This window comes from Strix uralensis, chromosome 4 (assembly GCF_047716275.1).
Source record: "Strix uralensis isolate ZFMK-TIS-50842 chromosome 4, bStrUra1, whole genome shotgun sequence".
NCBI classification, from domain to species: domain Eukaryota; kingdom Metazoa; phylum Chordata; class Aves; order Strigiformes; family Strigidae; genus Strix; species Strix uralensis.
Window position 1 is genome coordinate 2,709,717 of NC_133975.1, and position 15,561 is coordinate 2,725,277.

At 41.5% G+C, this 15,561-nt stretch overlaps 1 protein-coding gene across 2 annotated transcripts in view; it reads right to left on the reverse strand.

Moving 5' to 3' along the window:
- ATRN (attractin) overlaps positions 1–15,561 on the reverse strand; it is a 158,242-nt gene that overhangs the window by 63,282 nt on the left and 79,399 nt on the right. For both annotated transcript variants that reach the window (XM_074865423.1, XM_074865424.1), the window contains exons 20-24: positions 11,881–11,974; positions 10,931–10,983; positions 9,216–9,310; positions 8,609–8,687; positions 8,067–8,224 (exon numbers count right to left, since the gene is read on the reverse strand). In XM_074865423.1, the coding sequence (XP_074721524.1) occupies positions 8,067–8,224; positions 8,609–8,687; positions 9,216–9,310; positions 10,931–10,983; positions 11,881–11,974 (479 nt within the window). The remainder of the gene's footprint in view (positions 1–8,066; positions 8,225–8,608; positions 8,688–9,215; positions 9,311–10,930; positions 10,984–11,880; positions 11,975–15,561) is intronic.

Here is a 15,561-nt window from a genome sequence, read left to right on the forward strand (position 1 = left end):
CATTAAAAAGGGGTCAAAGTTAGCTATAGTAGCAACTCTGATATTCACCCCCTGTGCGTTCAGGGACTCACTGGAATCCGCTCCAGGTAAATACATCCTAATTTAAACATTAAAACCTGCTGACATTTACACAAGTATCAGAGAGAGTTGCAAATTCTCCCCATTAACCACTTGTCAACTCCAAAACTGAAGTTTCACCTCTGAGTGAGCTGACTTTAGTCTGGATCGGAACCCATGAAAAGAAGTCCTCAGACTTTCTGCACTGAATTTCCTCGCTTCTCACTGTAATATTGTACAGTTGATTATTTGTGTTCTACAGCTCTTTTCTAATCTGATATATATTTTGAAAGAATGACAAAGCAAACTTACAACAAAGATTAAAACAGAAAAAATAGTGGGGAAAAAGATCACGCTACCTTTACATGACTGCAGAAAAACATCAACCCTAACAACATCCATCCACTGATGTCCTTCTCTAAAGGGTGCACTCTCAGTTTGGTGGAAGATAAGGAATATTTAGGGAATATTTTCCAAGCAAAAGAGAGAAAGGTGAACAGCTGTGGTTTGCACAACGCTTATAAAATCACCGTGGCCATGCCAGACAGGGTTTGTTAGCAGACAGGAGCTGCAAAGCAGAGAGAATGGAAATATTGAGACATTTTTGACAAGACCTTACCTGGGTTTTCAAGAAAGCCTGGCAAGCTAAGGTTTTGAGTGAACTTCGCAACGTAGCTTTCATACTCAGAACCCACTCACACAGGAGGTATTAGGAAGCAGATTGCTGTATTCTGAAGGCTTTCTGCATTTTGCAGCTTTAGTTCTTTTACAAAATAATCATTTCAAGTGATTACAGCAAGCAGGGAAAGGCATCCTAAAGCAATATACTTTACAAAAAAAACCCAAACCAACCAACCCTGAACTGAAGTGGTTTTGAAGAGAGGTGGAGCAAGAAGAAAAAAAAAAGCCAGAATTCAGCATTGGCAGGAACACAGCTATCTCTAACACAAAAGAGCATTTATACTCTCCAAGTCCAGATTTTAACAGGCAAGAAGAGATGGAAAGAGAGACAGGTTTCAATCAAGGACTTCAGAATAAAGTTTCTAATATTTTTAAAAAATTAACGTGGACTGTAGGTTAATTGCTCTGCAGTAAAGTTTGTACATTTCTGAAGTTCTCTGTCGCAAGTTTTTGTAAATATATAAACACTTCTGTTTAGATACATCTACTGTATCTAAATTGAAAACAAGCCAGGATAGGAGAGTGTATGTACAAGGACTGTTTATTATGATATTCAGAAAAAAACCCACAAAATACTAGTTGGACATGCTGCACTGCACAGGAACAGACCAAAACCAGGCGTTAAGCTGCAAGGTGACGCACACACACAAGGAGAAAATATTTTCCAGCAGTCTAGCAGTAGCAGAGTTCCACTGACTTGATCATACTACTTATATTAAAAACACTCTAATTTCAAAAGGGAAATTGAAACATGTTCTGTAGCTGCAAGAAGTTTAATAGTGTAACTGCAATGAGCAAAACCATAGGAGGAAGTCTGAGATAACAAAACCAGTTTGCATCCTGGCCATACTGCAACACGCAGTTTTAATTAATGAATTAGCTTGCCCTGAAGGACCAAACCCAACTGGGAACAGGAACATTTATGCGGGGAAATAAAGGACGACCACCTAGAAAAAGAAGTAAGAGAGGGGGTATGGGAAAGGTCTGAGTAAAAACTATTTCTGAGAAGAAAGAAGTATGGGATGAGTCCTGAAGGAGCAGTCAGGAAAGCAGAGAGGACAAGAAGTCACCCCATGGCTCTGTTTTAAATCTTGTAGTGAACCCTGGTCAAGGCCTGACTGCTAGGAAGTCTTTGTCCCAAAAATCCATACCATGATTTATCTTCTATTTTATCTTATTGGAGATAAACTTCTACAGAGAGCCAAGACTTTACAAAAAGGCAAAAAAATAGGGAAAGCAAATAGGAAAGAGATACAGAAAGGACAGGTAGGAACACAGGTTGCAATTAAGGGCAATTGAGGGCAGCTCAATCCACCATGGAAGATTGCACAAGACCTGAAAGGACACAGCGAGTCCTGAAGACAAATCATACTTTTTTTTACCGACTTTTCTCTAGTTTTATCTCTACGGAACCATTACTTTTCATAATACCATCTCCTACTCATCAACTGCTCTGAAAAAAATTATCAGGATGGTGAGGAGGAAAAATGAATTAAGAGAGTAAAGCAGTACCCCTGGGTGGTGTGAGAAGCGTAGTGTCAAACTGCACAGTTTTAGCACCCAGTGTGGAAAAGCTTTCACATGGCATCAAATCTGACAGCACAGTTACGCCAGACGGTGAATGGACTGAAAGTACAGTGGGATACCTGCCAAATGAAGATCTATATGGTTACAGGCTCTGTATGAAGGAGACATGACATCCCTCACAAGGGTAGACCTAGCAAATATGGGCTAAGGTAAGGAGATAGTGAGGTGGACTGAACACTGGTTGAACGGTTAGGCCCAGGGGGTGACCAGTGGCACAGAGTCTAGTTGGAGGCCAGTAACTAGTGGTGTACTCCAGGGGTGAATATTGGGTCTGATCCTATTTAACATCTTCATTAATGATCTGCAGAGTGCACCCCCAGCAAGTTTGCAGGCAACATCAAACTTGGAGGAGTGGCTGATACACCAGGGGGTTGTGCTGCCATCCAGAGGGACCTCACCAGGATGGAGAAATGGGCCAACAGGAACCTCATGAAGTTCCACAAGGAGAAGTGCAAAGTCCTGCCCCTGGGGAGGAACAACCCCAGGCACCAGTATGTGCTGGGGGCCACCCAGCTGGAAAGCAGCTTGGCAGGAAAGGCCCTGGGATCCTGGTGGACACCAGGGTGACCCTGAGCCAGCAACGTGCCCTTGGGACAAAGAGGGCCAGGGGTGTCCTGGGCTGCGTTAGACAAAGCATTGCCAGCGGGCCCAGGGAGGTGATCGTCTGCTCTACTGAGCACTGGTGAGGCCACGCCTGCAGTGCTGGGTCCAGTGATGGGCTCCCCAGTACCAGAGACACACAGGCAGACTGGAGAGGGCGCAGTGAAGGGCCATGAAGATGATGAAGGGACTGGAGCATCTCTGCTATGAGGAAAGGCTGAGGGAGCTGGGACTGTTCAGCCTGGAGAAGAGAAGGCTCAGGGGGGTCGCGTCAATGTCTGTAAATGCCTGCAGGGAGGGTGCAAAGAGGACGGGGCCAGGCTCTTTCCAGTGGTGCCCAGTGATGGGACCAGAGGCAACAGGCACAAACTGGAACAGAGGAGGGTCCCCCTGAACATCAGGAAACACTTTTTTATTGTGAGGGTGACCAAGCACTGGCACAGGTTGTCCAGAGAGGTTGAAAAATGTTCATCCTTGGAGATATTCAAAAGCTGCCTGGACAACTGGCAACTGGCTCTAGGTCGCCCTCTTTGAGCAGCTGACCTCCAGAAGTCCCTTCCGACCACTTTGGAATTCCGTGAAGATGACCATGCTGTCTGTCAAATTAAGGAATGCAAAATGCAAACTTGATACTCCAACAGTTATTAAAGGACGCAGCAGCAAACTGGTTTTCTCTCACACTCAGACGAGCAATGCTGCTAGGTTGCTGTGAGAAAGGAGGGAGGAATGCTACGCTGGGCTACGATGACATCTCCAGCAGAAGGAGGTACAAGGTGGGCTTCCTGGAGAAAGATGACAAAGCCACAGCAAAGTTCAACACCAATAGGTATTTGGAAAAAAACGACAGAACAATATCAGGTTTGTGGAAGAAGTTTCTTACACATGAACTGAAGAACATGCTAACAGAAATCGTAAGGACCACATATTCCTGGATGCGGTATCGCTGCCAGATTTCTTCACAAAGAGTCTCTCAACCAATAAGAGCTGATGCTATTTTAGACTTTGTTTTGGCAAGTAACAAGGACATTAAGAAGAGCTGGTGATATAAAATTAGCTTGGATTGAGCACACACAAGCACATACATATTAAATTAAGGATAAAACGAGGTAAGTGTTGTAAGAGAATCAAAGTTCACTCTTTTTAACGATGAGAAATTAAGTAAGACAGTAAAATCAAGTGGACTAAGGAGATAAGGAATGGGAAAGCAGCCATCTAAGTATTTCTCTCAGGTCAAAGATGCAAAACTATTTGAAAGCTGTATCCTCAGAACTAACCTCAAAAAGGACATTAGAAACAATTAAAGAGTCTACATATTATGGAGAGGAAAGGATTCATTAGCAAGAAGCCAGCAAGTAGTACAGAGATAAAGTAAGAACTGCCAAATGTCAAGCTGTGCTAGACCTCAACAAACGATAAAATAGCAAGAGATGTTTCAGCCAAACAAGTAAAGGAGTCCAGGAAGGGAAAGGGAAGAGGGTATGTTGTAAGGATAGGCAAGAGATTAAGACTGATCAGCTGCATCCCTGAAACTAAATTAGGCTTTTCATTAAGGACAAGGACACTGAACATAGGTGCAAGGCAAAGTGTCTAATGGGAATGAGGTTATAAAGATACACAACCAAGGTGGAGAAAAACACTCAAATATTTCGATGTGTTCAAAGTTGGTGAAAGCAGCCAGCATTCATCCCAGCACTCCAAAAGAAATGGTACATGAAATAACGCCTCTGGTAGCAAGGCTGTTAAAGCAACCTACCAGCCGAGCGTGGCACTATGGAAAATTTGAAACTCGTATTTAGAGGAGGAGGGAGAATCTAGATATTCACGCTCCCAAGACCTCAATAGCATGCAACATTTCAGGACAAGTTTTGAATACAAGAACTGAAATAGTAAATGAAAAACTGAATTCAACAAGCAATAACGCTGACAGTGGTGAACTGTGATATGCCAGACCACTATTTTCTGTCCGTAAAAATAAATTAATTGTACAGACCTAGGAAGTACAGCTGAGCTACTCCAAATTTTATTACAGATTTCAATACATTGGAAATTCCTGGGTGAAATAAAGACGGTGAGGATTATTTCAAGAATTGTAACAGTTAAGGGGGACAGAAGTTAGTTCATGGCATTTGGGCAGACTTTGACCGATATCTTCATTAATGACACAGACCCAAAAAGAAAGTGTGCTAACTGCAATCTGCTGACAAAGTCAAAGGAGATAATAAAGATACAGAAAAGAACCACACAGGAGAACAACTAGATGATCTTCATGACTGTCAATATTATCCAGTAACAGCAGCAGGATAACATTTTAAGATGTTATTTGGGACTGAGAACATTTGTTATCAAAACTGGGAGCTCATCAGGTGGAAACCAAGGATGTGAAAGAACAGGGATATTAGTCCATATTAAAATGAGTAAGGACTTTTACTTGCTGCAGCCATGAGGACAAACAAAGCAAAATACTGCCATAAAAGGACCTAGAAAGGACCATAAAGAATCTAGAGATAATGCAGTACAAAGCAATGGTGAGACCTCATCTCCATGACCTTATACATGGCTGACCAAAACTGTACAAGCAAGATTAATACAAGCGAGCGCAGAGGAAAAACAAATGAGGCAACTGGACCCGAGTAACCTGTTTGTGGTGGTTTGACCTTGGCTAAATGTCAGGTACCCACCAAATCGCTCTATCACTTCCCCCCCTTTCCCCTTTTTTTCTCAACAGGGCAAAGAGGGGAAAGAAAATAAGATAGGAAAACAAAACAACCCTTGTGGGTAAAACAACAGCAGTTTTAATATAAGCAAAGCGACGCAAAGGCCCGCACGTGGAAGCAAAAAAAAAAAAAAAAAACCAAACAAAAAAACCCCAGATTTATTCTCTACTTCCCATTAATAGGTGATGTCGGGCCTTCTCAGGAAGCAGGGCTCCCATAAGCGTAGTGGTTGCCTCGGAGGACCATGGGTGACCCCACCCCCTTCCTCCTTTTTCTCAGCTTTATACCTGAGCAGACGTCATACGGTCTGGAATATCCCTTTGGTCAGTTGGGGTCAGCTGTCCTGGTTGTGTCCCCTCCCAAGATCTTGCCCACCCCGTCCCACTGTGGGGGGGAAATGTCGGAAGGAGCCTTGGTGCTGTGTGAGCACTACTCAGCAGTAGGCACACCACCAGTGTGCTATCAACATCCTGCCAGCTCCCAACATCAAACACAGCACCATGAGGGCTGCTACAGGGGAAAACCAATTCCGGCTCAGCCAGACCCAGTACACTGTTTCAGAGGACAAGATGATAAGGGTTTCTCTTGCTTAAGCCAACACATAAATACTAAAGGCTGAGAGAGGATCTGACCTGTCCAAATTCATCTGGGGGAAAGCAGGAGACCCAGCTGCCCCACAAGATGATGGATGGGACATTCAAGCTCAACAACAACACTGGCATAGGGAAAGCTAGCAGAAATTCATCATAAGTACAGGTGGAGGGGAGAGTGGAGTAAACACAGGAGAGCTTAACAGACAGGAGACAGCACTGTTCCTAAACATCTACAAAGTCCTAACACACAGTTCTGTGTCACAAAATAGCAAATAAATAAATCACGGTAAGGTACAGTCCAGCACCAATTATGGCAAGTAAACGATCAGCCAAATTCAGTTAAATAAAATATGATTTTTTTTTTCCTGACTCCTGTGATTACCAATTTGATAAAAGAGAAGCCTGAATATTTAAATAAATCATTATGCAAGTGCCCACCTTCATACACAGGATGTTACTTTATCTTAAATTAAAACAATGACTTGCTCCTCGACTATCCAATGACATAAAGGTTTTACCTTGAAGCTCTTGCACACTCCTCCGTATCTAAAAATTAGGACTTGACAATGAACTAAGATTTTACCATTTTGTAAAGTAAAAGTTCTCCAGCTGGAAAATGATTACCAATATTGTAAGTGATATTAAAAAGAACCAAAATGTAGTCCAAAGTCAGCCTATCAAATCTACTAGTCTGCAATCAGCAAGATAAATTTTCCTAAATACTTCAAACCCACCATCTTTACCAGAAGGTGATACCAGAAAGAATACTTTCACAAGTATTCCTAATATGATTTCAAAAGTTCAAGAAATACCTTGAAAAACATCACTATAGCGTAAGGACCTTTTTTACAGGTGGACCTCATTTCCTTGCTCAATATTATCACGTGCATTATCTTTGTTGGAAGTGACCCCTACGGTGACTTTGTGCGACTGACATGTCTGAAATAGCAAGTAAATTAATGTGCAGTTGTCAGCTTTCACATAATAATTGGCTGAATAAGGGTGAAGACGGAAGAATTCAGGCTCCCGCATTTGACCAAGCTTCTTAAAAAAGGCAGAATTCAAATATACAGAGCCTCATTTGAGATCTCTGTTCCAGACCTAGAAGTCCTTTTGTCCTTCAAAAGGCGCCTGTATCACTCTGAGTACACTGCAGGTTGATACTTGACTTAGCCCAGAGCAAGAAGGTGGCCAAGGTTTCTCTGAATTATTAGCTGCTGCAGCAGTTGCACTCTCTTTGCGATTGCAGTCTGTGATCTATGAGTGTTTTCATGATTCACCAAGCTTCATCCACTGCTTCTTCAGCGCTAGGCTTATCATCACAGTCAGTCTGACACCTGAGGCAACGTGTGTGTTAACTGACTGCACTGAATTAAGGGAAAGAATGAGCTTCATCTTATTCTGCAGCTACCACCAACCTTGGGCAGCACAAAGAGGAAGGGGGATGGCCCCCGAGCTCTGCCTTTTGAGAACAAGACATTAAAAAGAGACACTAAGAACATTTCCTCTGTTTCTCATTCTGGACTTGGTTTTTGGCTAGATGAGTCTTTGTTTTCTTCAACATCAATATCCACACATTTAAAGTCAGAGACCTCATTAGTACATAGCCCTGTTAATAAGCGAGCATCCCATTTTATTTCACAGCATATTTTTAGATCCACTGGGCTGAGGCAACATCAGAAGATGACACACTTTTTTGCTCTTAATCAGGAACATCAAGCCCTTTGTCTACTGCAGGATTATATTGAGAGCTGGTTCACGCCGAACTGCCACATTGCTTGAGAGAAACAAAAAAGTACTTTTAAATAATTATATACACATTAACAGCTCCTACCTGTATTTTTATCGGCCAGGTGAAATTGCTGACATAAACGAAGAAAGTGATGTTTGGATTGTTGCGGAAATCAAATTTCTCATTGGAGAAACTGTCCTTGTATTCTTTTATATTGGTTCTTGAAACAACTGGAATTTCCTCCCCAGCCTGCGTGCCAGCTATTATCAAATGTTAAAAAGTAACAAGAAAAGATGTTTCAATGCACATTTTAAGTAGCAAACAAAAAGGGCAAAGCATCCTGAATTTTAATGTTACAAAATTAACTATTCATCTGAACACTACTATTTTAAACAGCACTGCATTATCAAAATCACTGTATGCCAAAATTCTGCACTACTAAAAATCAAATTTGCACCTTCGATGTTTCCAAATTAAGACAGAAAAACACAGTTCTTATTTCTGCCTCCCAGGCCTAGCATTTAAAACCATTACAGAACAAGTTCACAGATTAAAAAAAAAAAGTTTCCCCAATGAAATTTGCATTTGTTGAAAACTGGAAACTGAAACAAGCTACCAAGAAACTTAGATCATGCTCATTTTACCTGTAAAACTTGTGGACCAAGTAATGTTGAGGTTGAAGTTTTTAGATGCATTGATAAACATGTCCAGGTCTCTGTTTTGCTTGGGAGAAAAAAAAATAAAAGAAACCCCATTTTTAGAATAACAATTTTACTGTACTGTTTCCTAGCAAATCTTCACTGAAAAAAAAAAAATAATCTTGGAACGTGTTATTTACATGAAGCAAATACATCAAGCCAAAAACTATTTACATTTTCTGAAAACAGTATTCTCCTCACCAAGGAAAGCATAATAAAGAACAAAACAAGTCATCTGCATAGACTAAAACAGGAAGAATAGAGATAAAATATACTGGGTGAACAAGCAAAACTAGAGTTGCTCAGCAGTTGTTCAAACAACCATGAAGAATCAACAGTGGTTCTGTACGAAATTTTACCATGAAGATTTGAAACTGCGTGGCCAAGCCAAGCTTCAAAAGTTCTGGCTGCTTTGTGGAGCTGGACATACATGCCATGTTAAGAGACTACACCTGGAGACTTGCAGAACTGTAACAATTCATTGTCTCCAGGGCCAAGAGAAGACCAACATATACCCAAAGGGTGAAGTTTAAAGGGAAAGTAAAAAATTTACCTCTTCGGGTGTAGCCACAAAGTTGATTGCTGTGTAATAGCGATCATCCTCTTGAGAAAGGCTGAAGGTGAACTGATAGTCAATGAGAAGAGTATCTGTAAGGAATGCACGGAGAAAGTTATCCCATGTCTTGGAATAAAAGAAACTTCTGCAAAGCAAGGTGTGATGTCACTGAAGTGCTTCTTGCACTGAGAGCACAACTAGGAGTCACCACGCTGTTACAAATGACTCCAACCTTTGGATGATCCCACACAAAAAGGGTAAAAAAATTTGAGTTTAGAGGAGGAAGAAGTTTCTGCTTACATTTCCCAGACAATAGCCTCCAGCCTTAGTCTAAGTGACTGTTCATACCTATACATTGTAAAAAAACAAGCCAAGGCATTTACTTTTCCCATACTGCAATACCTCCACGTGCCAAGGGAATACTAGCAAAATAAAACAGACTTAGGAAGGGACTAAGTTCCATGCATGATAGATTTCTGTACATCAGTGGACTCTACAGGGAGGATTTCTACGGAGCAGCTACTTGTTAATGGACCCAGCTGCCATCCTACTCTGGGTCACATCATGTCCAGGCATGGCAGGACCAGGTTTAGGCCTACCTGTACACCCTCCTAGGCTCATGTCTGCCTAGACCTGCCACCACCTCTCTGTTGATCAACAGTGCACAGCCAGTTTTGGGGATACATTCACGAATAAAAGTATCTTTTTATTAAGATGCAGTATTATGACTTATACATACTTGCAAACCCATGCAGAGATATTCCAAGAAATAGTAAATAGGAAGCTATAAACCAGGTGTTATGTCTCTCTTACTGTCTCCTGGAGACCCCTTGTTGGATAGACACGGGTTAGACAACCTTCCGACATTTACCCACAACTCCTATGAAGCACTAAGAAATTTTCAGGGAAGAAAGCCAAGTGCGACTGAATCTGTATAGCCCAAGGTTGTGCCTGTAAGAGTAGTAAAGTTCTGTCTTTTTCCCCCTTTTGCCCACTTTACCACCCCTGCCACTGGCAACAATGAATCAGGTCATCCTTGCAACGAGACTGTCATGAGAAGACATCAGTGCCCTTGTTCGGCTAGGCAAGTAGGATTCAAATTTTCTAAATACAGCATGTTGATAATTTCTGTCTTGCACAAAAATACTATTTGAGACTTGCATCTTTATGTAATTTAAGATTACATCTATCTGTGCTTGCCAGTGTGCTGATTGCTAATATTTGCAAATAGAAGCTGGAGAGTTTCCATTAAGTAATCTGAATCTTGGCAAAGTATCTGCTCAAATTGCATGAGAATCCAACTGTTCGTTTCAGAGGAAACGTGGCATTTTTGAAACCTTAACCATTCTAACATAGAACAGAACTAAAAAAACCCCAGTATTTTGCACTTACAAAAATTCTAAAGACATGCTTTGGTTTTGACTTATTAGGTATATATTTTAGAGCATTCTCCAGAAGATCAGATTTCATTTCAAAGTCACGTGAAAAACATTCAGAAGTTTGTTCTGAAAGATCCAATCATCACACAGACCTTATCAAGAAGAGCATTTTCGTTCTCTTTAAACAATACTTTTGTGAAAACTGTTTTTAGTCCTTCCCTTAATCCCCTGTATTTTAAACAGATGTTGATGCAACTAAAACTAGTTTTAAATAAGACATTTTAAACTTCAAACACATTTTTTATCTGCGAACAAAATCCCAAGAGTACTCACAGTAACACGTTCCTTTAAGTGGATTTCCCTGATATCTATTTTCAACTTCACACCTAAAAAGAATACATATCTTTTAATAAATGGATTTTTTTTCAGTTCTATTTATTCCCAGCCACTAAAAATCAGAAATCACCACCTGTGCTGATAACGGTACACAATTAAAAATAAAAGATGCATGTCTGAGCTATACTTGGCTGCCGAAGAAATTCCACAATCCCTGCAAGACAAACTAGTATGCAGTAAAAATGAAATACAAAATTCTGGATATTAACCTTTGCATCCACTTGGAATGTATTTATTAGCTCATCACAATGCACGGAACTGGATTACTACAATCAAAAACTAACATTTCCATTTACATTTACGGCTATTCCAGGATCTAGTCCTATAAACGTTTACTCATGTGAGCAACACTTTAAAAATAAAGCTGGCAATGAAATTATTTGGAATAAAATTATTTCCACTAACATTACACTAAAAGCATTTCTGTTATGTTACAGAAAAACCTCCAGCAAATTTCTTGCTCTGAAACTGCTCCATTAAAATGCTTGAATGTCAGAGTCTTATTTCAGATATATTTACACTCCCCCAGAACAGCATCAGCGTGCACAGACAGTAAAAATCTACCAATTAAAAAGAAACTATTGAGGGATAAAGCAAAGCGGTATGTATAGTTTGGGGTGTGGGGGGCATTATTTTTTCACCCCATGCCTTCTGCATGACATTCCCAGTTGAAATGTTCTTAAAAATGGAAATCTTCAGGAAATCATTTTGTTCATGTTAGCCCCCCAGGGGAAGCATGGCTGGCTGCACCGTCGATGAAGTTAGTCAACTGTCAGCAGGAAGAGATGAGCAGAGACATCATAAATACAATCATTAAAAAATGTGGGGGTTCCATGCCGGTATGTGCACCGCCTTTGATTTCAAATAACAAAGCGAAATGAACTCACAGTTGACACTCGTCTCCTTTTATTCCCTTGGTGGTGCAGAAACATTTCCCTGTATTTGTGTTGCAGACAGACGCATGGCCATTGCACTTGCAAGCTGTTGAGCAGAGGGGGGGAAAAAGATGCAATGTTGAATGAAGCAAGAGAAACAGATTCGATAGCAATTAAGTCCTTTAGTTGCCAAACTGAGATACATCAACAATTAAAGTGCATATGAAAACCCATTTGGTACTCTTTGGTTTCTTTGTGATACAGAAGGTAGCCAAAAATAGAACTGTGCGTCAAAACAGAGTGAGTGTGGGCTCCAGGACTGATGTTTTGTATGAAATCATGATCAGACTGTGCTTTTTAGCCTCAAAAATTTATTTAACTACCTCTCTTGTTGTTAGATAGCACTAAGGATACCATAACCAGTAAGAAAAAGACAATATTTGGAATAGTTTGGGGTTTGCTAACACATTTCAGTCAAACTCAAAACTCTTGAGAGAAGATTATTTTTGCAAATAAAGCAAAGCTCATGGTGCTTTTAGGGCTTTTTCTAGAAATAAATAGGCCCTTGAGAAAATAATGTCATTAGCAACAATGTCAGTGTCTCTGCAGTGTAAAATGGCTGGTGCTAAGCACACGGCATCCATGCTGTAGATGGTCTGGGGCACGTGCCCCAATGTATTTTAGAATGGATTTAGCCTGGTCTCACGAGCTGAATGCCACTGAGGCGTGGTTGAAACCAACAAACACACCCCTAGACTACACCAGGTTTTGGGCATGCCCAAAATATATATTCTGAGCCTGCTCGAGGTGCAAACCAAGGTATGACAGTGAAACAAAGAGCCCTGTACATTAGCAATTTCAAGTATACTTGTAGCAACTTCCCTTCAACAGGGGGGATGTACGGGAGATATGCTTCAAAAGAACGCTCCTAATTCAAATTAAAATGCTAATGTTGACACAGTTTGAGACCTTCAGTCATAAAGTAGAGAAGGTACACGCAAAAAAGAACCAACCCTAAACCAAAACAGCAACCAACAATAAAACCAACACAAGCAGTTGTCTTTCATATGACGTTCACCATAACTAGCAGAATAGATTTAACAACTTTCCCTGGAAGGTAGGTGCCTTTTAGAAGTTGTTCTACCCATGAACTGGAAGATACATTCACCTGGAGCTGTGTGTGGCAGAGTGTACAATATAAGAAGGGAAAAAGTACACAAAGGGAAGATCTCTCACTTGCAGTCCCCGAGCTTGCTGGAAATAGCACTCTAAAGGCTGGTGATGCCTCATTAAGAAGGCATATGCCTTCTCATTAAGACGACATGTGCCACTCAATGTACTTAGACATGAAGTCCCCATCCTGAATATCCTTGCCAGCCTTGGACCTTATTTTATGAATCCTTTTGATGTCTTCCTTATATTGGCATGTAATGCAAGCTATATTGTATCAGGGACACTTAATTGTGCTTCTCAGATGTGGATGAGTGGTTTCCTAGCAGCAACACGGAACAAAATATGAAGAAGCATAAAGGCCTATTGTGGGAACAAGTAGACTGAATGAAGATTTGACAAAATAATTGTATTCTGTGAAGCAAACACACTTCTCATTAGTAGCACTTTAAAAAAATAATTCTTAATACTACTGAGAATGTCTTGTAATTCCTCCCTTATGTTTTGCAAAAGGTGAGTAAAGTGAAATTTGATCAATATACATTATTAACATACATAAAAATTAGGAGAAATTTCAAATTTCACGTTGTTTAGATACAGATCACAGTATCTTGAGCACTAACATTAATGCTTCCTCACCCTCCACTTTAGACACATACTTATCAAAAAGACTGAACACTCAAATATCTCTATTTAAAACAACAGAGTCTATTTATTTATCCATTTTCCTATGAGCCCTATAACTGGAGATCACTCACTAAAGAACTGGAATATGCACAAAGAGAAATTTTATCATGGTTTGTCAAACAACTATGAAGTTTGGAAACAAACTATTGACAAAAGGTACTAGACACCCTCGCTGGAGTCTAAAAATGAGAATTGCCCCCCAGAGTTGGATGCTAGAGCAGAAAGCCTAAACTACTGGAAATAGCTTTTTGACGGCAAAGCACGGTAACAGTCTGATGGTGAACCACCTTACAGCGAGTGTCCTTCCACCTTCTTCACAAACCATGGGTCACAGACTCATTCAGAGATGGTCACGGGGATCGCTGCTCCATTTCCTGCATTTGTGAGAGTCCGGCACACCGACAGCAACCACATCACCCATCTGCCCAACACCATTTTCACAGAACCAGAATCATTCAGTTTGGAAAAGCCCCTTGGGATCATTGAGTCCAACCCGCAGCCCGACTCTACAAAGTTCTCCCCTCTACCATATCCCCCAACAGCTCATCTAAACGACCCTTAAACACACCCAGGGATGGGGACTCCACCCCCTCCCTGGGCAGCCTATTCCACTCTCTGACCACTCTTGCTGGGAAAGATTTTTCCCTCACGTCCAGTCTGAACCTCCCCTGATTTGGCCACGCGGAGTGCTTCAGCCACCCTCCAAGGCCCCCGCGCAGCCCTAGGAGGGGGGGAGCAGGCAGGACCACGGCACCAGCAGCTCATCGTGGGCCACCAGCAAACGCTCCACGGAGGCGTTCAGAAGCGCTGCCGCAGCAGCAATCTGATTTCAGGCATAATAGCGCCTTCCGTTCTCTTGCAAATAACTTGCTTATCTACCGCCAGCATATTTTCATGTGAAACTTTAATCAGAAAATTCAAAAAATCCTGAATGCAGAGAAAGCACCTTGCAGCTATTTTTACATTTGATGTGCCGCATTCCCTGCCCTTCCCGATTAACACTTCTCTACGTTGGACACTTCCTAAAAGCAACCGCTGAGGAGTGATTTACCTACCATTTAGTTATTATCTGCCCAGCTCTCAAACACCAATGCCTATGATGATATGCAAACAATTCTTTCAGAGAAATAACTGCAGTTTGTCAAAATTTTTCCAACACAAGCGATATAGCAGTGTTCACCTGCCCTGGTGGCACAGAGCAGCAGGAAAAAGCATCTTATTTCATCCACTCTTCTTATTCCTCCCTGGCTTTTGAACCCCATCGCTACCACTTCCAGCTCAGCACAGCCTTACCTGTGTGAAAGTCGACTGCTATCCCAACACTGTCGCTCAAACTCCTGATGGCTCAGCAGAAGGGGAAATACCAAACACTAACACTTTTCCAGCGCTGAGTATTCGCCATTTTGAGGATATTTATGATCCCCATGCTGCAGGGGCCACTGGGCTAAGGCTGCAGATCTGCACATCAATGTGCAAGGACTCACACTAGGCACTAAGCGTGCAAATGATGCTCATCAGGATGGAGAGCACCAACAACCATCTCCAGCACGATGTGACCGTGGGCTCTAAAAACAGAGCAACACCCAACACTGCACATAAATGCACAAAAAAAGAGTGGAATCAGCACATCATTAATGGGAAAAGAAGGAGGGACCATGGCTCAGAGGAGGGAGAAAGCAGGAGTAGTCTCTGCTGCCCGCCAGCCAACCCTTATCTGAAGAATTCCCCTCTGGAAACCTTCCAACAGAGCAAAAATTACTAATGGCCAGCAGTCGCTCTGGCTGCATCAGATAGGATGATTTCCTCTCTCTTTCCCTCTTCTGATCCACCTCAGTC